Source organism: Halichoeres trimaculatus, unplaced genomic scaffold, assembly GCF_033239565.1.
Source record: "Halichoeres trimaculatus isolate MK-OKI-2021-1 unplaced genomic scaffold, fHalTri1.1 fHalTri1_scaffold_5, whole genome shotgun sequence".
In the NCBI taxonomy this organism is placed as follows: domain Eukaryota; kingdom Metazoa; phylum Chordata; class Actinopteri; order Labriformes; family Labridae; genus Halichoeres; species Halichoeres trimaculatus.
The window spans coordinates 33,658,818-33,684,428 of record NW_027437183.1 but is presented as its reverse complement, the minus strand read 5'-3'; the positions used below and the strand labels follow the sequence as shown (position 1 = coordinate 33,684,428).

At 41.8% G+C, this 25,611-nt stretch overlaps 2 protein-coding genes across 2 annotated transcripts in view; one reads left to right on the top strand and one right to left on the bottom strand.

Annotated features, from left to right (window-relative positions):
• Positions 1 to 19,544, bottom strand: part of abca2 (ATP-binding cassette, sub-family A (ABC1), member 2) — a 109,705-nt gene extending 90,161 nt beyond the window's left edge. The window contains exon 1 of the mRNA XM_074669749.1: positions 19,161 to 19,544. Within this exon, the coding sequence (XP_074525850.1) occupies positions 19,161 to 19,226 (66 nt within the window). The 5' untranslated portion in view covers positions 19,227 to 19,544. The remainder of the gene's footprint in view (positions 1 to 19,160) is intronic.
• A 798-nt stretch (positions 19,545 to 20,342) lies between these two features.
• Positions 20,343 to 25,227, top strand: LOC141790117 (alpha-(1,3)-fucosyltransferase 7). The gene is made up of 2 exons (XM_074669775.1): positions 20,343 to 20,436; positions 24,133 to 25,227. The coding sequence occupies exon 2, from the start codon at positions 24,187 to 24,189 to the stop codon at positions 25,225 to 25,227; it is 1,041 nt and encodes a 346-aa protein (XP_074525876.1). The 5' UTR covers positions 20,343 to 20,436; positions 24,133 to 24,186.
• Positions 25,228 to 25,611: the final 384 nt, after the last annotated feature.

Here is a 25,611-nt window from a genome sequence, read left to right as displayed (position 1 = left end):
TCCTGCATTATTCACTAAACACAAGCAATAGATCATTCTATAGTATGACCAACATGACAAAGGATACTGTTAACATACGAACTATTCTTTTCCGTGGGCCAGGCCTACATGTTGTGATGAAATGAGATGACCTCGATATGAATAACACGTCTTTAACTATAAAATCACGGCAGAATATTGACAGATTGATTTAACGCAAGACTTGTAGACATGTTATATAAGTATCCTTACTTACCTTAAATAAAATCAGAGGAAGCACTGCTGAACAATAGGCCTTATATGAACGATAATATGAAAAATATATATCAATCCTCTCTTCCATGAATCTAACATTAAACAATAAACAAATCTCTGGATCAGCCACTGAGATATGTCAACACGTGGAGTGCACTTTGTAATAAATAAAAAAAAAACACTATGTTAACATAAATATAAATACCAAATGAATAAAAATCTTAATGATCTTTTCTCATTATCAAAACACAAACTTAAGTGCAGAAATATAAATTAAAACAAAGTTTTGGCTCAAACACTTAAATGTGAAATGTAAAAGTGCGGACTCTTTAATTGAAAAAAAAAAGGAACAGGAACACTGTGAAATTTTAGTGACCTCCAGTATCAGTAAGTGTAACAAATCGTACAGACTAATGTAAACAAGGTTTTTACCAGAAAAAAACATCATACTGTTTATTTCTACTTTAAGGGGGAGTGAGTACAAACCACAATATTCCCTCCAGGTTTGTGAGCATGAAACTTTTTTTTTATCATTTGCAACTTTTGTGATTTAAAAATCGCATTCTGTAACACTGCAATGTTGGTTTAATTTGATTAATTGTTCATCCCTACTAGACACACAGAGGGACAAAAATCACTGATGACAAAGTTTGAAATCTGACATTTCTACAGCAGCTTCCTGGTTCCTGAACATTCCTCTTGGTGCACATGGCTCCTCAGACGCCAGGATCAACATCCCACTTCAGTTCAGATCAGTGGTGACACAAAATCCTCCTCCCTGAACACACTCCCACAGCCTGTTTAATCTGTCAGGGGTAATAAAGCTTATTGACTGTGCAGAACCTGACGTGAGTAAATGTTGTTGCTGTTTTACTATCAGCTGAAGGCTCAAGTTCATCTGCACGATGAGTCAGGATGAACTAGCTCATCTCAGTGAACTGTTAGCACTTTATGAGAGTTTCTATTAGGCACTGGTTTGAGGCACTCCTCTCAGTCTTTGTTTCAACACATCTCCTGATTTCCTCCCCTACCAACCAAAGCCATATCTGAACCCAGCACAACCTGTCGCTCTCCCCGCTCTCTTCATGCTTCCTTCTTCTCTCCCTCTCATCTGCAGATTTAATCTAAGACTCCGGCCTGCTGCATTTCCCAGGAGGAAAGAGGAAATCTCAATAATTCATGGGCTATCTCAGGCTCTCTTTCCAGCACCAACCTCTGCTGCTGCTGCTGCTGAGTCCTGCTGCTGAATCCTGCTGCTGGCACAGACTGGCAGCTGAGCGCACTGAGCGTCTCTGTGCCAGCAGTTGTTCTCCACCATAATGGGCCGTAATGAAAAGTGCTTTTTGCTGTGTGTGACTGTCAGCAGGATTTATCTAAGCTGGACTCGTTTTATAACAGAGAGTACTCTCTGCTTTAAACAACGTCACATCTAATCCGGACAGAGCAGATATTTTAAACGTAGCTCACAGACTGGAGACACTTCAGTGAGAATAAACTGAGCTCTGGCCTGAAGATACTAAATCACTGTTTTATTTTAGCTTACAGTTTTACTTCTTTGTCTACATTTATTTGGTTTCAGTTCGGTGAATTGTGAGTATGTTCAGCATACTCAATACCTGCTGCTCTGGCCCCTATACAGCAGGAAAACTCTACATGTCATCTGTATCTGTTGCATGTACACAGGAAATGTAGCACAGATGTGCAGAAGGCAGAAAAAAGAAGCATCAGTCTGGTTTATATTTGTACACCGCAGCAGCAGCCGATGTGTCTCTTTTGCTCAGCAATACTCCTCCAAAGCACACGAGGGCAGTGTGGTCTGGGTGATCATCTGATTTCCTGATTCCAGTTGTTAACTGATACATGTTTAGTCAGACAGCAGTCTCTCGGTTAAAGGAGGGCCGTGTCAGGGGTGCCCTGTACATCAATCATGATTGCACAGGTAGTGTAGATAGATCACATACCAGTACAGAGAAAAAGGAGGGCTTTAGTTAGGGGTGGGTACCGAGTTAGGTACTTCCATAGGTACCGACCGAATTCTGTCAAAAGTACAGAGTATCGATTCATGTAAAATCAAAAGGTACCATGTTTAGGTACCTAAATGCATCCTTGTGACTGTGAGGGAGTGGAAGAGTAGGAGATTTTCCATGCTGGACATGAACACAGCATTGAAAGGTTATATATTGAAGAATAAATTGTTAAATTGATTTTATTTTTATATTTCATTATTAAACAAACTGATATTTTTTACCACATAAACACAAAAAAGTACCGAAACTTGGTACTGTTGATTACCGGTACTGATTGCCGGGTACCGGGCATAGGTACCGTATCGTTTCAAATGTGAAAGGTACCCATTCCTAGCTTCAGTCCATCATCAATCCTTCCTAAGGCGACTTGCTTGACATTAGCGACTGATATTTTTTGGGGGGGATCCCACAGCATTCCCACGGTACTCCCATGGGTTTAAAAGTTAATGGGAGCAGACAGGAGCAGGAACCAATCAGGAAGATAAAATACAATATGTATCAGTGTATCATTTGCTCATTCCATATCTGAGGGCAGCCAAGCCAGGAGTCAACAGGCTTGAGGTTAACTATGTCCACTATGACAGGAGATAATCCTAGTATACCACCAGGAATTCTGTGAGTTATTCCTTCAGCATCAACTCCCAGTAAGTAACACGTCCTTTGACCCATCCAGGCAGGGCAGGCAGACATGGTGACCATAACATTCACCTCTGTGTGGAGCCTTCAGTGTCTGTTTGGATGGACTAAATAAAAACTGATACTATTCCAAGAGTCGACAGGGGACATATCTTTGATTTTTAAACTCAAATATAAATATATCTGTTCCACTCTGAACCACCAGGAACCACAAGAACTCTGGGATTAAAGCTGCCCCTCCAGAGGATGGTTACCTCACAGGATTTACACCTGACCCCTGCAGCCCTCAGGGCCCAGCCTCTGTGAACCAGCTGCTGGTCTATTAGACTTCACAGATAGCATTTATAATTCATTTAGCTGTCTGTTAACCTTGTGCTACAGATTTGCACACTCTGTTATCAGTCAGCAGCTTCATCCTTCATCCTCTAACAACGTGTCTCTCTCCTTCCTGTCTCTCTTTCTCTCAGCCCACATGCTATCAGCCTCTGTCTCTCTCTTCCCCTCTCCATGCTGAAATCTGGCTCTCTCAGGTCTCCATAGATACAAAGTCAGTGTGCTCTGCCCAGCTCACTGTAAGACTATCATTCAAAGACAGAGCAGATCTGGGTCAGACACTCCGCTGCTGGAGACACTGTAGGCACGGTCATGTGTTTGGGTTTCTGTTTACCGTACACCCTATTTGGTCTTAGTTTGATCAGAGTGAGCCGTCATTTTGTTCCTGCATGAACCTGTTTGGATACCTGACCTGTAAAATTAACTCTTCCGTGAGCTGTATTGTTTAATATTTAACATCACCAAAGGATCAAATGACCGTGTGTGCAAGGACAGAAATGTGCTCTGCAGGTTTCCCTCTATGGAAAGTTTTAATGACCCTAACTTTGAATTGTTTTGGCATCTTAAGTTCAGTACAAATGTGTAACCTCAATGATCGAGAGCAGAAATAAAGTCATTCATATCTAATGTACCTCATACAGTGGTGGAACAAAGTTTTTGGACACACCATGTATTAGTGATTTTTTTTAAGAACCACTCTTAGGTCTTCAAGTGCATTTTTTTAGCACAGTCACAGCCAAAATGCTTAAAAAAAGAGCATTAGGAACTTAAGATTGATTGGGTCCACAAAAGTACAAGATATTTTGACTGTTGTGTCATTTTGGTTCCAGTGATCCACTAATGAAGGTTGTGCTTTTTTAATTAAAAGACAGTTTTTGTTGCTTGGTGACTTTCAGAAACAGAAATGACTAAAACAAGAGCCTAACGCAGGAAACACCAGAAGATACAGATTCTCAGCCACAGGTAGAGATGCTGCCAGAGAACCAGGAAGTGCAGACAAGTCCTTCAGCAGTTGGATCCAGTCTGCAGAAATACAGACCAACCAACGGCTTGGGAGACAAACCCAGATCTGGGCATCCAAGGGTTTCTACAGCACATCCTGATCCACATGAGCAGGGAAAACCACCAAATGGCATCACAGGAACTTCAGCAGCAGTGGTCAAACCAAACTTGTGTCCTGTGTTCTACCTGTACTGAGTGTGATTGACTCAGACCATGACTTTAGATCCTACAAGGCTGTCAGAAGCCCCTGATCAGTGAGAGACAGAGGGTAGCCCATCGTCGTTGGGTCCAAGCACAAAAGACCTGAACATCCAGGAACTACAGGAAGATTGTGTGGTCAGATGAGTCCAGTTACCAGCTTTATCTTCTTCCTGCTCATGTGAGGGGACACAGAGGACCAGGCCCAGCATCACCTGCAGCAGGTACAAAACCTATAGTCAGCATGGTGGAGGCAGGATCAGGGTTTGGGGGTCCATGAGTGCTGCTGTTGCTCATCTCTCTGTCTGTGACGGCTCATTGCACTCTGACCAGGACTGAGCCATTCTCCAAACCCACATGCTCCCTTCTGCACATGCTCTGTTCTGTTCAGATCCAAACTGGATGATACACCAAGATAAAGCCCCCCACCACACATCCAGGACCAGGAGAACTTGGCTGCAGGAGCACGGGATCCAGGTCTTTGAGTGGCCAGATCATTTCTTGGTCATGAACCCCTTTGAAAACCTGTGGTGTATTATCTAAAGCTGCATTTCCACCAAGCAGACCGGTTCGGTTTTGTCTCGGTACAGTGCGCTTTTTGCAGTGTTTCCACTGACTCATCCCGGGACAGATCCCTAAAAACTGAGACGAGCCGGCCTACTTTTTTGATACCCTTCCGTATGGGTGCCAGACTGAACCAATCCGCTCTCGGAAGGTGGAGCAACACACTGCAGAGCACAGCTGCGGCTTCCAGCATCTGGCTTACACGCTGCCTACCACGAGAGGGCACAGTTTGCTGTGGAAACGCAAACGGCATCAGGCTTAACTGTACCAAACCGTCCCAAACCATAGTGAACCGACCCGGACTGCTTGGTGGAAACGCGGCTTAAAAGTCTGTTCCAAAGAATAAACCTGAGAATTTTGAAGAATTAAAGGCAGTAATTCAAGAAGAATAGGGCAAGATGAGCCCTCAGCAGTGTAACAGGCTGGAGGGGAACATGCCAGACAGGATTAGAGCTCTGCTGCTGCTATTGGCAGGATGACAAAATATTCATTAGGTGATGTTGATGGTTTATTTTTGGTTCAAGGTTTGAAGAAATTATTTTTTATTTGCTGACTTTGATACTACCAATATTGGGAACTGACATATTTAAACTGTCAAGAATTTAGTTTTGTTATTGTTGTTTTCTTATAAACAACAATCCTCCGTGCGTCGTCATGTAGCCTGCCGTCTTCCCCTGAAACAATGAGCCGCACTGCGCATGTGCGGAGGGGCCAGCGTAAACAAAGTCTTCATCAGTTCAGAGGTCAGTACAGCCACACAGCGCCGTCTGGAATGACACAGGCTGAAGCAGAGGACTAACTTGGAGCGGACCATGATGGAAAGTTGGTGAAAAACATGAGTTTTTGTATGGTTAATGCAGTTTTAAGAGCGGCGCTGTCTATGCCCCGTTGGATCCCATTATACGGACATCCGCTGCATGATTTTGGATCTAAATATCTCCCAAAGCACTGCTTGGATCAGGAAAGCCTTCTGGGTGAGTATTTTGTTCTACTTCATTCTATAAACAATGTAAAAGCTGTATAAACCGAACTTATCATTTGATATGTTCATTGGCAAACTCGAGGCGGGCCTGGATGTGAGCCTTCTTAAGCAGAGGGACCTGGCGCGCACTGCAGAATTTTAAACCATTGCGTCTCAGTGTATTACCAATGGTTTTCTTGGTGACTGTGGTCCCAGCTGCCTTGAGATCATTAACCAGCTCCTCCTGAGTAGTTCTAGGCTGATCTCTAACCTTTCTCATGATCAGTGAGACCCCACGAGGTGAGAGCTTGCATGGAGCCCCGGGCCTAGGTTGATTGACAGTCATGTTGTACTTCTTCCACTTCCGAATAATAGCACCAACAGTTGTCACCTTCTCATTCAGCTTCTTACTGATGGTTTTGTAGCCCATGCCAGCCTTGTGTAGGTCAACAATTTTGTCCCTGACATCTGTAGACAGCTCTTTGGTCTTGCCCATGGTGGAGATGATGGAGTGTCTCTGGGTCTGTAGGCAGGTGGCTTTTTATACAGGTGACAATTTGGGACAGGTGTCTCTAATGAAGGTAATGACTTCACTGAGATTATGAATTTGTCAATGGTCTGTGGAAGCCTACATTGCTCATGGTTGGTAGGGGGTCAAATACTTATTTCCCGCAATGAAATGCAAATTAATTTTTATTTTTAATTTCATGTAAATTTCTCGATTTTTTTCTTGATATCCTTTCTAATACCGTTTAAATAAAGCTGCCATAAAAATCATACACTCTTCATTTATTTCTTAGAATCAGCGGGGGGTCAAATACTTATTTCCTCCACTGTGTGTGTGTGTGTGTGTGTGTGTGTGTGTGTGTATATATATATATATATATATCTGTTCAGGTCCAAACTGGATGTTACACACGACGTGCCAGATATAAACAAACACAGGTAGTCTGCCAGGACAAAGAGACACGATGACAACTAGAGCCTTATTCAGCGGTGTTTTTGTGTGAAAGTAACACACTGAAAATTCTCTAAATAAAGCGTGAATGCAGACCGATATCAGAGCTTTTCGGTGGGAGTGCGTTTATTTGTGTTTTTGGTCAAGTAAAATATGGCCCCGTCTGAGTGCAGACGAGCAGGGAGGGGGTGTTTGGTGTGAGCGCTCTGAGCTTCTGCTGCACAAAAACACTGCTGTAGGGGTAATTTCTGCCCTAAACCTTGTGATAGGACCCAACTTGTTCCATCCAGGAATATCACTTTAATGCCCTGACAGTGGCAATAAGCTTTAATTTTGTATTTACATTTTGTAAATTTGATTTGCACTAAATATGTGATTTAACTATTACTGTATAACAAGTACTGATTTAGTGTTTGCATGACAGATGTTATGGCACTTTTACAATGCGATTAATTATGATTAATCAGGGAAATCATGCGATTAATTACAATTAAAAGTTTTAATCGTTGCCCAGCCCTAATATATATATATATATATATATATATATATATATATATATATATATATATATATATATATGTATTTAGAAGGATGCCCGCAATTTTTTTTCCACTACTTACTTTTTACCATGGTACTTTAAAAAAATGTCCTATGACTTTCTCAGCAACTCACCAGAAAACATCCTGAGTATTATTAATTTCACCTGTGATCATTTAAGTGCTGTAAGCTTAGACTGCAGTCACCTGTGGTCATCAGTGTGTGTTTCAGTGAGGAGCAGGAGGGACTGTACGAAGCAGAGAGCACTCAGTGCGGTGTAGATCACGTCATCTAATACCAGGCCTCTTGTGGGGCTTCAGAAAACAAAACTAAAGTGAGCCCTCAGTCAGCAGCCCCGTTATAAAGACCTGATCTCGTAAACACGGTTCCAAGGGAGTAGTATAATGAGTGTAGTAAACAATGACGAGGGGAATTGTGTTGTGTCTAATATAATATCAGTGTTAGTCATGTTTTTCTGGCGTACTGGATCAAAAAAGTGCCAAACCAAACCAAGACCTAGTGGGGTCAAATCATGTGCATGTATAGTAGGCAGGTTTTCTTTTTAGACCAGTTCGGATCTGAACTGCTTCCCACCCACAGAGATCTTCTGCTCCAAAGGTTTTCAGGAGGGTTGAGGTCAGGGTAGGATGAGGGCCACACCATGGGTTCCTCTCCTTCTCTGCTTATAGCAGCTAACGGCACAGAGGGATTCTTGGCAGCATGAGACAGTCATGCATCAAGACATGTAAGCACATTTCAGTCAGAAGCCCAGTGTACGTTGCCGTGGTCATTTTCACTGCACAGAGAGATCAGCAGTGGATGGACGATAAGCCCTGTTACCACCAAGCAGTCTGGTTTAGATCAGTACAGTTTGGTACAGGTTGGATTGGTTAAGCCTGGTCCTGTTTGAGTTTCCACAGCCAACTGTGCCCCTGTGGTAGGCGGCGTGTAAGCTGGATGTTACATGCCAAAGCAGCACAACACAGTGTAGCCAGCTAATAAATCCAATGAAGAAGAAAAACGTGACAAGGTAAATAAAGAGCAAAAACAGAAGACATCCAGGAATTTATCTTCTTTGTGATGTCCATGTAGCTCATTGTTACAAAACACAATCAAGCTTTGTTTCGGAGAAGACTGTGTGCCGCCAGGGGAAATGAAGCCGCTGTCGCACGGTAAATGATGATTCTTACAACCAGTGTACAGTCTGCAGTGTTGTAGCTCCACCTTCAGGGTCAGTTTAGTCTGGCACCCCTACAGAAGGGTCCCAAAAAGTGGGATGGCTCATCTTGGTTATTTGGGGATCTGTCCCGGGATGGAAACAGCATAAAACACTAGCCGTTTCAAGAAAAACCAAGCTGAATCGCTCAGTGGAAACGCGGCTTTGAAGAAACTTCAGAGACCTTCATTTACAAAACTGAGTATCAATGTGCAGAAAGATGCTGGATTTCAATTTTGTCACTGACACACAAACACAGCATGTCACTCTGTCCAATGTTTGTGTGTCAAACCCAGGACACACCCACAACACAAACACACACACCTTTTACATTCAAAGGGCAACAAAACATGCATCATACACACAGCTTATCTTCCAAAACTGCTCACGTTACCTCTCCCTCAAGGTGATTTATGAACACAGATGTTCTACCTGCTTCCTCTTTTCCACAGAGCTGCATTGTTCAGTGGGTTCACTGTTGCTGGGTGCTGGTGCTACACACCTGTCGCATTTGGTTACACACAAATTCAGTGTTCAACAGCCGTGCCACTAATAGCAATGAGGAAGTCACAGAGAGGAGGACTGCAGCACGTTATACAAAGTCAACAGGCTTTCTTATGAAAGAAGACGATGATAGCCTGAGAGATAAGAAGGGATATCACTGGTTATACCTGACACATCCTGTTGTGCGTAAAATCAAAGAAATGTTCATTTTATTTGTTAAAGAGAGTTCAAATCAAAATAAAGTCATACTTTCAGAAAGAAGCAGGAACAGCCCCACTTCTGAAAATAAAAAAATAAAATGTCAAATTATACGGGAATAATCCTGCTCAATCATCTCCTCTGGGCTTCTATACATGTGTATCAGTGTCTGTGTCAGCCTCAACCCTCTCCTCTGTCTGTAGGTTGATATTTCGGTTCTGTTGGGACGTCTGTGGGCGGAGAGTAAGCGTGGTTACATCAGCCAATCACAGCGCACCAAGTGCACAAGTGACTTTGAGTGTTGATAATAGTGAGTGGAGGAAGCTTATCAGAGCAGCCACGATAGTGGACGTAGCACAGAGAAAGAAAAACAAAACGCCAAACAGATAAAGCTTGGTTAAGCAGGATGAAGCTTGGCACACCTTCACTCACTTTCGGGCACTTGGAGAGCCGCACGTGGCGAAGTGCAATGTGAGTTGATATGAGTCAAACACCCATGATCAGCTTGTGCTAATGGTTGAAGGTAGTGGGTGTGTGCTGCCGCTGGCACTGATCCAAGGAGGAGGAGCTCAGTTTGACTGTTATGTTTAGGGACTTACAAGTCAGGTAAGTCCCTGCAGACCCTGACTTTAAATTCTTTAAAAAATATTGACCTCATTCTGGTTTTATGACTTGTTGTCTGAAAATGATTTCCCTCTCTTTGTAAAACACCCTGTGTCTTAGTAACATGCTTCACTGCTCTGCCTTTGTGGACAATAATTTAGACAGAGAAAGTGAGTATAATTTGTGCCTCTGTGTTTCCAGTCCTCTAGAGCAGCAGATTTTCTTAGTTAGGACAGAGTGTGTGTCATCTGAGCCGCCCTCTCCTGATGCAAAGAAAGACTCTTCTTTTCTCCCAAGAGCAGCTTGAAGACTCTTTCTTCTTAAAGAAAAAAACAACAACAACTGGATGCAGTAGATTCTGGAGTTAAACCACAGTCCCTGCTTTCGTAGAGTAACCGAATGAAACACATTCAAGGCCAGTAACATGCACTAAACAGTCTTTTGTCAATGACAGGACTCCACCTGAGCTACACCATCAATCAAATAATATAAACTAAGAGCATCTCAGAGACTCATTTCATGGAAACTCTAGGACAAGGGTCCCCAAACTTTACTTTGACAAAGCCCCCCTCAAACAGCTTTTGCCTCTGACTAGGGACCCCTTTGGAAAAAGGTAACGTTTCAAAATATTTAAAGAAATGTGAACTTTAAGAATATCTTTTTTTTTTATTCTAACTTTTATTCACTTGTTAAAAATTATTACTTTTGTTTAGATCAGGAAATTATTAACAAACAAAAGCGAGACTCACACAAGTAGGCTGTAGGCCATGGCCCCCACTTAGAAAACCACTGCTCTAAGACTCTGACTCAGTCCAAAAAGGGTCCATACAATTCAGAAGTAATGGGAGTACACTGGTTTGTCAAGCTTTTCTAGGGGGTTAACCTCCAAAAACACAATTTTTACCTAAATAGCATCATTCTGACTGATGGTTAACAACTTCCAGCTCTATGAGAAACCACTGAGTGGATGGAGGACAGCAGCAGGGGGAGAGATATTCAGGGAGCTTTGAATGTGTCAGTGCCGACAGATTTGTACAAGCGCACTTTGAATGACCGTTTTTCCTCTATGGTTTACACAATCCGAAAAATCTCAACGGTTTTTAAAAGCTGAAACTGCGCTCTTTCAGCCAATCTGGGGTTTTTTAAGTAACTTCACTCAGGCATTTAAGGAAGCCCACGAATACATAGTGAGTGTACAGATAAAAGGAAAGCACAGAAATACCGAGCTGAGTTTGTCTAAAATGCCTATAAGAACATCCCCTGGAGCGTAAAACCTCCACAGAGGTTTCTGCATGATTTCTAGACCAAAGGAGAATCTGGAGAATTATTGTGTGGTGACTTGAAAATTTGTTGTCTATGTTCCAGAACAGTATTTTTATTCCTTCTCTTCTAAAACCAAATTCAGTTTTTGTGTTTTTCTCCAATTTAAACTGTTTCACTCTAATATAACACGCAGTAAGTTGGAAACAACTCCCAGATTTTAAAAGTTCCAAGTATTTGAGAAAAATGGGCCAAAGCGCTTACTCACAAGACAATTTCATAGTCGTTTTTCAGAGGATTAAACACACAAGTCATTCACTGTTTATGACTGTATTATCTGTGGACGTGTACAGACCGTCAAATATGAAGGCATAAACTTGTGTAGATAAAGCAGGAACCCTCCCAAACCAAAGACCAGCACACAGACTGCTGGGTGTGAGGTCTGGCTCAGAATAAAGGAGGCTACAATAAAGGCTACAAAATCTCACTTACACTCCTTTCATATGTTGTGAAATGTATAGTATGACTTTTAGGACTCGTTTAGTCTTTTTATTAAATCGTCACCCCGTTTAAAAACCACAAAGAGTTCATTAAACTAACATTAGCTTTAGCATTAGCTGCTACAGATAGTGGTAGAGCAGAGGGGGTGAACTGTTTGTGTTGCAGATGAAAAGATTGAGGACACATTTTTATTTATTTGCCTTTTTGGCCCACTAGGTTCTTTATCTGATGACATAATAATATATTTTCTGTTATTTTGCCCAAACTGTTGATTCTTCAAGTGACAATACATTCATGTTACGTTTTATACTTAATAAATGTAGCATCTGGTCAGCTTAAACTAAATTCACACAAACGGTTCTATATCACTGAGCAATCAACAGTCATCAACTAAAATAACAACAAATGTTTGGTTTTGCGAGTTTTACTATTATGCATTCTCGTACTTTTTTTCCTAGCTTCGTTGATTAATCATATACATAATTGTCAGAGTAATCCATTACTGAAATAAACGTTGGTTCTGTAGCAATCAGATTCCAGTAGAACTTGTCTTTTTCTTTTTGAAAAGATTAAATGTTCACAGAGATAAATTTTGGTTTCACTGAGCCCACACATGTACAACACCAGAATGTCACCAAAACATAACAGCCATTTCACATTTTCTTCACTGATCTGTGAGCTTCTGCTGGTCATCTACAGACATTACTGTTAAAGAGGACATATCATGCTTGTTTCTCCTTTTCACTATACCAGACTAGGATGCCTGTAAAGCATTTCTGCCCTCAGTACAAGTCATTTAGTTCCTTCATTGCCCCACAATAGCGTTCTTAATATCCTCAGTTTAGGCCATTCTGAAGATCTCGCTGAAACGCTCCGTTTCCAGAATGACCTCCAGTAACCCCAACATGGCAGTATTTACAAAATCCCCACACTGGATGGAGCAGACCGAGCGAGTTTGCTGTTTGCCAAAACTTCACCGTAAGGCATTGATAGCACTAGTAAAATGGCAGAGTGTAGGATACGTCCTTTTGTATTGGACCCCGAGTCAGACCTGGACGGTTCTGCAGCTCAGGAGGAAGAAAATCCACCTGGACACAGATCATCTCCGGACGCTTCAGTGTGGTGAGTCAAACCGGCACTGTAACATGTATAGTTTATACGTTTATACTCGGACCTGGTGGGTGTATCCCTCGGTGGTGGTTGTGTGACTAACTGACATCACAGAGGAGGAGCTGCTTTATCAGATTACTCCAATAAAAAGAAAGGATCCTCGTGTCGTCACGACGTTCGAAATCTCGCGGCCATCTGGCAATGACCTATTTTCAGAGGCATCAAATCTCGTTCTAGGATATCAGAAAAAATACAATATCTCATTTTTTGAAAATTCAGGGGGTGAAAGGTCTTGATATCAAATTTATTATATTATATGTAAGTATCAAATCAGGGATCAGCATGGTATGTCCCCTTTAATTTCAGTCTGTTTCACAATCATTCCTCAAACCTTATCACAGTAGCTTTATTTCTTAGTAATTTCACGTCACTGAACAATCAGATGCCCTCTATCACCGTACGTTCATCTTATAAGAGATGGTACAAGATACTTCAGAAGTTAATCCGTGTAATCCTGATATCTGGGCCTGGATGTTCTTCTAATTACTGCAGGAGCTTTACATCCGTGAGTGTGGACCAACATATGGTACTGGAGCTCTCTGTAAGTGCTGAGTGGACGCTCCGCTCTCATCATCAATCCTGCAGACAGCTTCAGAGAGGCCGGACCCCAGCGGCCTGATTATAAATCTACAGACAGAAATGACGCAGCTGTTACTATTATTATTACAGAGGCTCCCCGGTGCATCGCACGTGCCTCCTCCCACTGTGATGTAGGAAGGTAGAAGAGCTAAAAATAGCTGTACCCCCTCCATCCTCATCCCAACACACAAACACAACCCCTTCCATCAGGACACCAGCAAAGGCAGCAGGCAGAGATAAAAAAAAAAAAAAAACACGCGGCTGCCTGAGGACAGATCAGCTTTGGCTTTTAAAAACGGCACAAACATCACCAAAACCCAGCAGCTGACAGGCCGCTGGTTTCTGATGGCTAATAATAGAGCAGGCACGGCTTAGAGGCCTCACAATGTGGAGGATGAGGAGGTCAGCACGTCAGATTGTAGCACACATCTGGACGATGGCATTTGAAGAGCTCACAGCATATTTGCAGCATGTTTTCATCAGGACGACAGAGGCATTCAATCTGAAAATGATGTTTCCTATCAGGCTGACGGGATCACAAACTGATGGGTTTAAGGCTGCAGCATTCCTACAAACAGAAAAACTGGTTAGGTCGGCTCTGGACTTATAACTATCAGAGTCATATGACAAAAAGTCCCCACCAGCATCAGATCCTCAGGCAGGAGTCAAAACAACTCAAACCAGAACAGATGACCTTTTAACTCCAAATGACGTTGACATCCAACACAACCCTTTTTAAATATCCTGCACTGCAACAAATACATCAAACAATTTCAAGACAACAAGATCCTCTTTTGATAAATCAGGTATCACAGGAGTAAAGACCAGGTCTAACAAACCCAGGACTTTCACCCAAGACACTAATGTTTTTCTCTGTCTAAGACTGGAAATCAAAAATAAATCATCCAACCTTCCAAACGTATATCCAAACTGATGTGGGATATTCTTTCATCATTGTTAAAGTTTTAACTTCAGCAGATGTTTTTAGATGACTGGAGATAAGATGAACATTTGAGCCAGAATGAAAATAGAAATGGTGTTCTGACTTCATTTGCTACCACTGACAGGGTAGCATCAGTCCAATAAACTATCACCCCATGATGGTAATTCTTTCTTTCTTTGTAATCAAATTACACATTTTATTTGACAAAACAAGAAAAATAGTCTGCCACAGCAGGTGGTGGGATGTGGTCCACTGTTAGGCACTCAGAAGACCAACCAGCAGTAAAAATGCTTTACTGGTGTGGAAGTTTCTCCCTGTGTCAGAAACAACATGATAGTGGCTTGAAAAACATACGCAACAAGTTTCCCAGGAGGAGGAAAAGAGAATCCTTTGTGTTTCCTGAGAAAATGTCACCAAACAAAACTGGCTTTAAGGGTTGTAAAGCAGTAGTAGCTGCAGCTAGCATTACTCTAAAACATAACAAGTGTTACAGTTCTGATTAAAGATGTTACGAGGAGGATCTGTTGTAATTGCACTCCCTCGCCACCTTCTGGCCCGGAGTCTCCGCACACTGTCGTAAGTTTCTTTTAGCGAGGTGAGTATTTGTTTTGGAATTAAATAGAGATCTGTTTGAAACAAATTTTCTTTGTTCAAGTCAACTTTTTACTGGATACAATGCGCTGAGGTAAGGTATTTATCAGTACAGTTACATAGCACTACGGTTTGAAATGTGACATCAAGCAAACGTAGTAGCCATCTATATGCTGGTGACATCGGCAGCCCAGTGCTCTAAGACATGTCTGTAACATGTAACGTCCTGGTTTTGTCCTGCCAGTCATCTACCAATCAGAGGTAACGTAACCTCACTCTTTATTTATTGATAGACTCTCAAGTTTGAACAGACCACTGCAGAATAACTGCTGACTGTGGGTTGGATGGACATTAGCACAAACAGTTTAGCTCCTGTGTTAGCCTTTAGCTCGAGCTGTATCTCTGTTTATCTTCTTTCTGCTCTTCTGTCCTTTTTCTGTCTGACTGTTAGGTTCCTGTGTTCACCAGAGAAAAACACAGATCTCTGTGTTTTATCTCTTCTCGTACCTAAACTTTGTCAGCTGGCGTGGAGTTGTCATAGAGACTTAGACGTGTGGTAAGTCAATCCGTTCCTGCTCAACCCGATTGGGAAATTAAGAAGTAGCAATTTAAAATAACCTGTAACCAGCAATATTGGCACTGATAATCTCATTTTAAAGTGTGGATTACGATCAGGCATAAATCTATGAGGACGGTTATTTCAAGATCACTTAGAAACTCCTCACAGCCCCTTTGAAGAGCAGCAGAGAGTTTACCCGAGACAACACAAAACTGATGTAGTGAATGAATCAAAATCAGTGAGTTTACACCACATGATACCTTCTCCAGGTAGCTAACGGGTTGAAACAGTGTCTCTGTAGCTATCCCTCTACCTGCCCTGCATGATGTGATCTCAACTCAACTCCACAGTCTGATCCACAACATTAGGGACACATGTCCGACCATGAACAGATGGACTCCTGCTGAGTTACACATCTCAGCCTTGTAGCTGGATGAAGGCTTTAACGTGACAAAGACAAGGAACCGCAACAGAAAAAAACTTTCTGCAGCTCTAAAATACTGTCTCTGTGCTGAACCGAGGCAACAGTGTCCACTATATCTGTGGTGGTGATGCTAGCTGCAGCTACTGCTGCTTCATATTCATCTTTGTTGTGATGACAGCTCTCCAGATGACATGGAAGATTTGTCCATTTGAAAACCAAGTGGTAACCACCAGCCAGGAGAAATGATGCTTATGTGGAAGAGCTGTGCTACAAAGACTGGAACTATGTTCACACCAAGCACCCCAACCAAAAACATGTTTAACAGTATTAATAAACATGTTTACAACTTGGTTTAGGGAGTGGACTTTTTTCTAACCACTAACAGTTAGGAAGAGATCAAGATCACCAGTTTAACCAATCAAAGGCACAGCTCACCTGACGGACAGCTCACTGATGACGTGAATGAGGGGAATATGAACGACAGAAAGAAACTAAAGAGTGATTGCCTAGTTACTTAAGACTTCAGGATATGAAGCGAGCTGGCTATCAACAACTCAGATGTATGATATCACTGTAAAAACTAGACATGCACTGAACAGTCGGCTGGCCGACTCGGGGTGTAATTTGTCCAGCAACAGAGGGAGGATGTTTGTTCTTTGTTTTTTTTTCCAACTATGAAAAAACAAGCAATAAATGGCCTAATTCTTTTTTAAATTAACTGTAGGTCTGTCTTCTTACATTTTTAACAGCTGAACATTTATCTTTAACACAAACTAAAGACATGAAACTAGGGATGGGTACCTTTCACATTTGAAACGATTCGGTACCGATGCCCAGTATGTGGTAAACGGTACCGGTACTCAATGGTACCACTTTTCGGTACTTTTTTGGCTGTATGTGGTAAAAAACATCAATTTTTTTAATAATGAATTATAACTTTCCTCAATTTAACATATTTCTTCTTCAATGTATAACCTTATAATGCTACTTTTGACATAATTCAGTCGGTACCTTTAAAAGTACCTTATTGGGTACCCATCCCTACATGAAACATTTAGTTTTTTACGACAGCCACACCTGCAATCCGGCTGATGAAGTTTCAGGACCATGGATGAGGGCAGATCACATAGCAGAGGATTTCAGGTGAACGGGGACTCTAAAGCCTAACCAGGTAAGGTTTCACATTAGGTCACAAGAATCCAGCTAACTAGTTTAAGTTAACAGTTTGCTCTAGTGTTGGGCTTCATTTGCCCCCCTTTTGGCTTTCCTGTTGGTGTGTTACCTACAGAGTTTCACCCTTTTTTCACCACATCTTTGGGAACCTTTGAGCAGGTAACAAACGCATGTCTGGTCCTTTAAGAGAAGACTATTCAGTGTGGACACATTCACTCTGCTCACTGGGGAGCATGGATGGAGCACTGACAGGGTCCCCCAAACAAATCACACCCTGTTTCTTATAAAAACACTGCTTTTTGTTTTCCTGTTCAAGCACAAAAATCAAGTTTTAAATTGGTACTTCAAATAAATGCATTCTTTTGACAGTAAATTTACAGTTCTGAATATCTGTAAATTACATCTAAAGACTAAAAGCACCATTTCATCTCTGTGAAATCAAATCACAGTGCAGTGAATGATGACAATAAAGCTGTCTTTGTCTTTCACCCAGACATTCCTGCCCATTTCAGAATGTGTAGGCTTGTTAAAAGTCAATAACAGCAATGTTTTGGATTTAAGGATATAAACTTGTAATTGCAATAAAAGAATAATAATATTGTATACTGTCATTTTAGAGCCTACATACTTTTCTGTTGCCTTGCTTTTTAAAAAGAAGAAGAGATCACTGATCTTATTTCATTTTTTCTCCTGGTAACAAGTTGAATTAAATTAATCTGACTAGTATCTCCACCGTTTCATCACGACCATCCTCTGTGCCACCTTCAAGATCCACTGTTGTCATTCTAGCTCAAGTAGTCCAAACTAAGCTAAAAAAGGTGCAGCAACTGTAGTTACTGACACCACAAACTGCTATCACTAATATCTCAAACAAAGGTAGTGTTTTTGCAGGATAAATTGAGGGCAAATCTTTTTTTTAACTGTTTTTCTTTGTTCAAGAGAATTTTTTCCCAGGGTGCAATGCGACAAGGTAATAAATGTATTTATTTGCAGTTACATAGAGCAATTATTTAAAACACGACTACTTCGAAAACTCAGTTTGTAATGTAGTTTAGTGTGTTGAAGGTGTACTACTGGCTATAGCAAATCCAAGAAATACTTTTTTTTTAGAAAAGGCCAGATCTCCCTTCTCGGAGAGTCTGATTCAATCAAATTTAGAAAAGACCAATTTTGGCTCTGATAATGGTTTCTTAAATCATGGGTTATGAACAGGCAAATATACAAAAGAGAGACTATCTAATGTCACTTGGTAAGTCTTCACAGGACTTTAAGTCTGCCATTTTTATCAAACTGGATCATTATAAGAAAATAAAAGTCATCCCAGTAATTTCAGTCATGTCATATAATCATGAAATGTGTCTTTTACTTTGTATTTTCATTCTCTTGTTATCTATCTCCACATTATTCTAGGTGCAGCTGCCCATTTGCAGTGTGGTATCCTGAGGGAGAACAGAGTCTCTGCACATGAATAAATATTCCAGTCATACACCAACAGGGTGGTTTTTTGCTGGCTGAGTGTTTTCCACAGGTGGAGCTTGTGGTGGTTGGCTTTAAGGTCAGGGGAATCATTTCATCACGTGTTATTTATCATGTGAAGTGATTACATCAGTCAGGCCTCTTACATTAGTTGCAGCTCGTTATGATGATAAAAATCAAACTTCCTTGTCCTCAGCACAGCAGGCCTTTTATAGCATCAACCTGGTTATACAACAGTTGTTTATCCTTCACAACAACCTGTTTGACAGCATGCACACATCCAGAGACCAGGATCACATCATCATCTCCTCCTGTCTGAGCTCACTGCGGTGTGTTTCCACCGTCTGACGGGAACATTAGCAGACACAGACCGGTGCTGGGAGCCTGAGCACCGGCTGCGGACCCGACTGAACCGACGCCCGTCTGCCTGAAAACACTGTAACACGACTGCCCTGCTCGTCCTTATATAATCAGAATAATCAGCCCGTCAGGTGTGTGCATATGAGGTCTTACCGGTCCCCTCCTCTTCAGGGAGATGTTCTTCCACAGCAGGAGATGGAGCTGGTGCATGAAGCCCATGTTTGCCTCCCACTTCTGCTTCAGTGTGTCCTAAATGTAGCAGACCGGCGGCGGTGGCCTGTGACTGCATCTAAATAACCGGGGAATATCTATCCCGTCCCCGAGCATCCCGTCCAAGCCCGTCACTCTGCTCCGATGTGTCCACACCAGAAGGGAACAGATACCAATAAGAAGAGTATTCAGTCAGGTCGCTGCACAGAGGAATGCTAATGTGGCGGTGCCCGGCGGTGAAAGTCGTAGTGGGACTGTCATCCTCCGTGTGTCGGTGGAGCACCGGCTGCACAGCTCCACAGAGTTACAGCAGGAAACCAGAGGCAACAGCCCGACGTCAAGTCCATAGAGGAGAGTCACGCAGCACATCCGGTCTCCCCTTCAAAACAAAAGACCCGCTAAATATCATTGAAAACCAAGCGGACATGGCCGGATTTAGTTTAAATACTGTAGCCAACTTTATTCAGCACAGAAAATAAAATGTGGAGAGAAGAGCTTTATGAAGGCTGAACGATTTTGGAAAATATTTTCATTGCGATTTTTTGGGACCAATATTGCGATTGCCATTAAGCATGCATTTTTTTTTTATATGTTATTATTATTATTATTATTATTATTATTATTATTATTATTATTATTATTATTATTTATTATTATTATTATTATTATTATTATTATTATTATTATTATTATTATTATTGTTATTATTATTATTATTTTATTTTATTTTTATTTTTTTAAATAAAGAATCTAATTCTGAATCTAAATAATCTGAAAAATAAATATAAATCCTCTCTTCTGCAGAAATGTAAATAAGACCAAATCTCTGACTCAACCACTGAAATGTGTCGACATGTGGAATGCACTGTTTTATGAAATTAAAAAAAAAAAGAAACACAGTGCGAACATCACAGTTTTATCAGAAACAAAACACAAACTAAAGTGTTGAAACGTTCATCAAAACAAAGTTTTGGTTCAACCACTGAAATGTGTAAACTTGTGGATGCACTTTTAGAATCCACTCTAATGATAATCCATTTTTAATGATAAGCTGTGTGCAAGGAATACATCCAAGTCTGTTAACAGGGCCTTTAAATAAAACAATGGGAGATCTCTGCCACATGTTTAACAAATCTGCCTGCTCTCCTTCACAGTGTTGATTGATGCTGCACATGAAGAGACTGATCTAAGGTGCACTGCCCTCTCCTGGTCTGACACTGTAATTGCAGTTTGCTCTCTGTATGTCATTGCTCTGATTTTGACGTCAGGCTCCAGACAACTCTGGGCCACATGAATCATGCAGTTTAGGTCCTGAAAGAGTAGTTCCTGAAAATAAAAGTTCTTGGTATGAATGGTCATAAAGCACTTTTTGATTTCCTCTGTGGGACAAAATAAAGTTTAAAACACATTAAAATTGTTGCAATTAGCACATTTCAGCTGTGATTTTAATTTGTTTTATATCAAAAGCAAATGACGTAAACCAGAGGACGAGTGGTGCTGTGCTGAATGTGTGACTGACAGTGAGACAGAGAGAGCAGGTTGTGACAAAACTAAACTGCATGTGCAGATGCTATGATGGAGTCTGTGCCAACATGACTGTGTCAGGGCCCACACACACTCTCACATACACACAAACAGGAAGAGAAAGACCAGCTTGTGGTTTTTGAATGCAATGAATTTTTGCCACCTTGCTGGGTGTTTCCATTCTTCACAGAGCAGATGTTTTATCAGAGAAATAAGAGAGTGTGACACTGAGGGGCCTGTTGTCTCCTCGTGTGCTGATGGGTGAGGGGTTCACCTCCTTCGATCCTCAACATTAGACTCAGTTAAACCCAGAAGACCAGCCTGGAGGTGGAGATGATCTTAAACAAAGACTGCTTTGAATTTTTTCCGCCTCTACCAGCAAGGATCTGAGAATCTGGCACTAAAGATGAGTCAGAAACATGACTATTATTTATGAGACGTGTTGAGAAGGCTGAGGATTTACAGGCAGCTGACAGTCAGGTATCATTACACACAGGTGAGTGAGATGTCCCTGCAAACTTTTTCACCGCAAAAACTAAACCTACCTTTAAAACTAAACCTTTAAGTAAAAATGTCTTATTATACTTGGTACTAGCTACATTCATCTGACCAGTCTAGAAAAACATATTGTTTCAAGTTATTTAGAGTCAAAAATAGGTCTGAATTGCTTGTAACAATTTTAAAAAAGGAAAGAAAAGTCTGCCAATGGAATAAGACAGATTTGCTTGTCATGTTTTTTGAAATCAGAATGATTTGATACAAGTAACTGTTCTCTTTTTCTATTGGCAGATTTTTTTTTACTTGTGAAAAGCAGTCCAGACCTCATTTTTGTCTTGGAACAATTTGGAAAAAAATGTGTATTTCTTGAATTATCAGGTGAATGTGGCTCATATCAAGTATAAAAAGACATTTTTACTTAAAATCAGATGAAACACTTGATAAGATTTCAGTTTTTTGCAGTGTAGAAATAGTCATTATATTCATATTAATTTATTTGAACTCCTTTTTCTGAGGTGATCTGATTATTGTGTGGGGTTTGAGCTGCCAGGGTGTGTCATCTTCACTTCTCTCTGCCAGTTTCCTTTCACAACATGCCCCATCTCATGCCTGCATGAAACAGTTTGACAGCCGAAAGCGTCGGTCAGATTAGAGCAGAGACATAACAGATTTCTGAGCAGGGAGGATTGCGAAACACAGAGGAGGAAACACTAAGAAGAAGAACTGACACAGATAGTTTCACTACAGGTTTTACAAAAGTTCAGCTCCTAAAGTCCTTTAAGAGAATCTGTCTATCTCATGTGAGCGTTGTTATCTTGAGTGCATTAGGTCATCACTCAACTACAGACACATCCTCTCAGGGTAGCAACAGATGGAAAATAAAGATTCAGATGAAAGTTGGTGAGTTGACCAGAAGAAAGATGAACAAAGGATTTGTCTGATGAAGCTTAAAAACAGAAATCTGAAGTTGCAGCAAATCAACATTGTTAAAGTGTTTGAAGGAAAATTCAAGATAAAAAAAACTCACAGGTTATTCTTAAATGCCACTTCTTAGCTCCCCAATCCAGGCAAGCAGGACCAGATTGATCTAGGGCACGCACGTCTAGGTCTCTATGACAATGCTACGCTGATGAAGTGTAGTCGATAAAAAGATAAAACTAAGGCCCTGTTTACACGACAACATTTCATCTGAAAACGCTAAAACGCTGTGAAAACGCAGTGAAAAAAAATCTGCGTCAACTCGGAAACGCTGATGGACTGAAAATGCTGTAGTAAGCATGCCAGGTCTGTAGGTGGTGCTATAACTGTCTTGTCCAGAAGCAGCTTTTGGTAGATCTTCACCAAAGTAGAATTGAGCCGGTCATCTGGTGTATTGGGGAATACTAAATTCAAAAGTGGAGCAAAAGATGCACATTTTGTATAAAGTCAGTCAGCAGATACAGCAGATTGAGCAGCACAAGAACAACATGGTAGTTTGCGACGATCGTAACAACAGCTCTGTTGTCCTGTTGAATGCGCTTGCGCGATGCAAAGTGTGACGTCAGCGTTTCCACTGAAAACACCAGCTTACTGATTACACAGCAGCAGTGTTGGCAGTGTTCCAGAAAAATCCCACTCTGGAGGCTGTTTTCAAAAGATTGCATTTTAGGTCGGCTAAAACATTGTTTCCGTGTAAAAGCGAGGCTGAACGCAACAAAACTTTTACGTTTCACCCTAAAACCGTTGTCGTGTAAATGACCCCTAAGAGATCTGTGTTTTTCTGTGCTGAAAACGATTTCTGTGATTAATTTTGTAGTGATGGTGGACACTGGAGCCTAACTGTCAGACAGAAAAAGGACAGAGGAGCAGATGAAAGATGAACACAAGAGAGATACAGCCCGAGCTAAAGGCTAACACAGGAGCTAAACTGTTGGTGCTAATGTTGATTCCAATCCAGAGTCAGCAGTTATTCTGCAGTGGTCTGTTCAGACTTGAGAGTCTATCAATAAATGAAGAGTGAGGTTACGTTAGCTCTGATTGGTAGATTAGATAACCAGGATTCACTAACGTTACACATTAAAGACATGTCTTAGAGCACCAGGCCGCCAGCTGCACTAAATATAAACGGCTACTAAACTACTTACAAACTGACAGTGTTCACTTGTTGTCCCATTACCCTACAGATATGTCAGAGCAGATGCCGATAGCACTACATATAGCTACTACAACATTTGCTTGATATCACAATTCAAACCGTAGCGCTGCGTAACTGTTCTGATAAATACCTTACCTTAGCGTGTTGTATCCAGTAAAAAGTTGACTTGAACAAAGAAAATTTGTTTCCTCATAGCATCTTTAAACATTTGCATTTGTATTTAGCTTTTAGCCTCGTACGTATCAACACAACATGGGGCACATGTATCATGTCTGTAGGGACCCAGCAGAGGGCGCTCCTGTTACACACAGAACGTCAGTCCTTGTGTCCTAACAATTATTCAAACAATCACTTAAGAGAACAACTTGAGCAAGTGTTATCAGTGGTCAGAGAGGAGATAATGATTATGATGATGTCACCTGCTCTGAGGAGAGTCAGCCGTAAAGATCCATGTAGAAGGAGAGACGAGTGAGGAACATAGATGTCGCCAAGTAAATTCACTTTGCCCAACGTTAGCTTCAGCAGAAATGTTCAGTTTAATGCTTCTTCAAACCTGGAGGAGGCTGATGGGAATCCATGACCCGGAAAGTGTTCCTGACTGTGAAAACTTAACAACCAGTGACTCAGAGGAGATGAAGAATCATTTGTTGTGTTTGAACAGAGTTTGATTTACAGCAGCAGATGTTTCTGTCCTTGCTCCTCTTTGAAAAACTCATGAGAGTGAAATGAAGTCTCTGACCTGTCTTTCTTCTCTTTGAGGTGTGACTCAACCTGTGATCTGTGCCCCTTTGACCTGGAACACATCCAGCAGCCATGATACCGTCTGCATTTCAAGCCCTCCTCCTCCTCCTCCTCCTCTCCCTCCTCAGCTCGTCTCTGCTTTATTTCGGAGTCTTGCAGCAGACGCTGTCTCCGCTGAAACATCACCGACATGTTCCTCAGAGGAACCTCAGCATCCTGCTGTGGCACAGGCCGTTCGGACATTCTTTTAGGCTCCGTGGAGACAGATGTTTGACCGAGTACAACATCAGCGGCTGTTTTCTCTCTCGTGACACTTCCACGCTCTCAGCTGCAGACGTGGTGGTCTTCCATCACTTTGAGCTGAGAGGAGGTCTGTCTCTGCTGCCTCTGCACAAGGACCGCCCGGCCTCCCAGCACTGGGTGTGGCTGTCTTTGGAGCCTCCCATCAACAGTGGGAACCTCTCACATCTCAACAGCCTCTTCAACTGGACCATGAGCTACAGGCGGGACGCAGACATCTTTGTCCCGTATGGACAGACCCTTCCAGGAGGGGATGAACTGGTCCTGAGAGCTGCTCCAAACCGCTCCTGCTTAGTGAGCTGGGTGGTAAGCAAATACCGGCCTGAGCAGGCGAGGGCTGCTGCTTACCAGAGTCTAAAGAAGTCCGTCCCTGTACAGGTGTACGGCAGGTGGAATGGGAGAGCACTGTCAGACAGGAAGCTGCTGCCCACCATCTCAAAGTGCTTCTTCTACCTTTCCTTTGAGAACTCTGAATCCACAGACTACATCAGCGAGAAGCTCTGGAGAAACGCTTTCCAAGCAGGAGTCGTACCGGTGGTCCTCGGCCCCAACAGGGCCACCTACGAGGCCCTAGCCCCTCCTGGCTCTTTTATCCATGTGTCAGATTTCAGGAGCACAGAGGACCTGGCTGCCTATCTGAAGCGTGTGGCAGCTGACAGGAGGGCGTATGAGGAGTACTTTCAGTGGCACCACACTCACAGAATAAAAACCTACACTGACTGGGTAGAAAGGCTGTGCCAGATCTGTGTTCAATACCCCAGGCTACCCCCACGCAGGGTCTATGAGGACCTGGAAGGCTGGGTCAACAGCTGAGGGCCAGGGAAGACCAAAGAATGCCCCAAGATGAATTTAAAGCAGCTGAAAAAGTGTTGTAAGAAGGAAAACTAAACTATCCCGGAGAAGAAAAAAAAAACAATTCAAGCTGAAGATATAAAGCTATTTTTAAACAGATACTTTTTGTTATTTAAACAGGAAATGAAGTATGTTTTCCTGTTTGTTTTTGTTTTGTTTTGTTTTTTTTTGTTGGTCATAAATCATATCTTTGATCAGGGATGGAATGGTTTGTACACCGAACCGAACCGAAACCGTGACCACAAAACCATGGTAGGAAACAAACCGTGGACCGAAATCTTCTGAATGTCTTATGATCAGGTGTCTGACTGTGTGATTTAAAGGTGGACACGAGGATTTTGTATT

What these genes read in the sequence shown, in the direction of transcription:
- LOC141790117 (XM_074669775.1), top strand. Translation starts at nt 24,187, where the DNA reads ATGATACCGTCTGCATTTCAAGCCCTCCTCCTCCTCCTCCTCCTCTCC.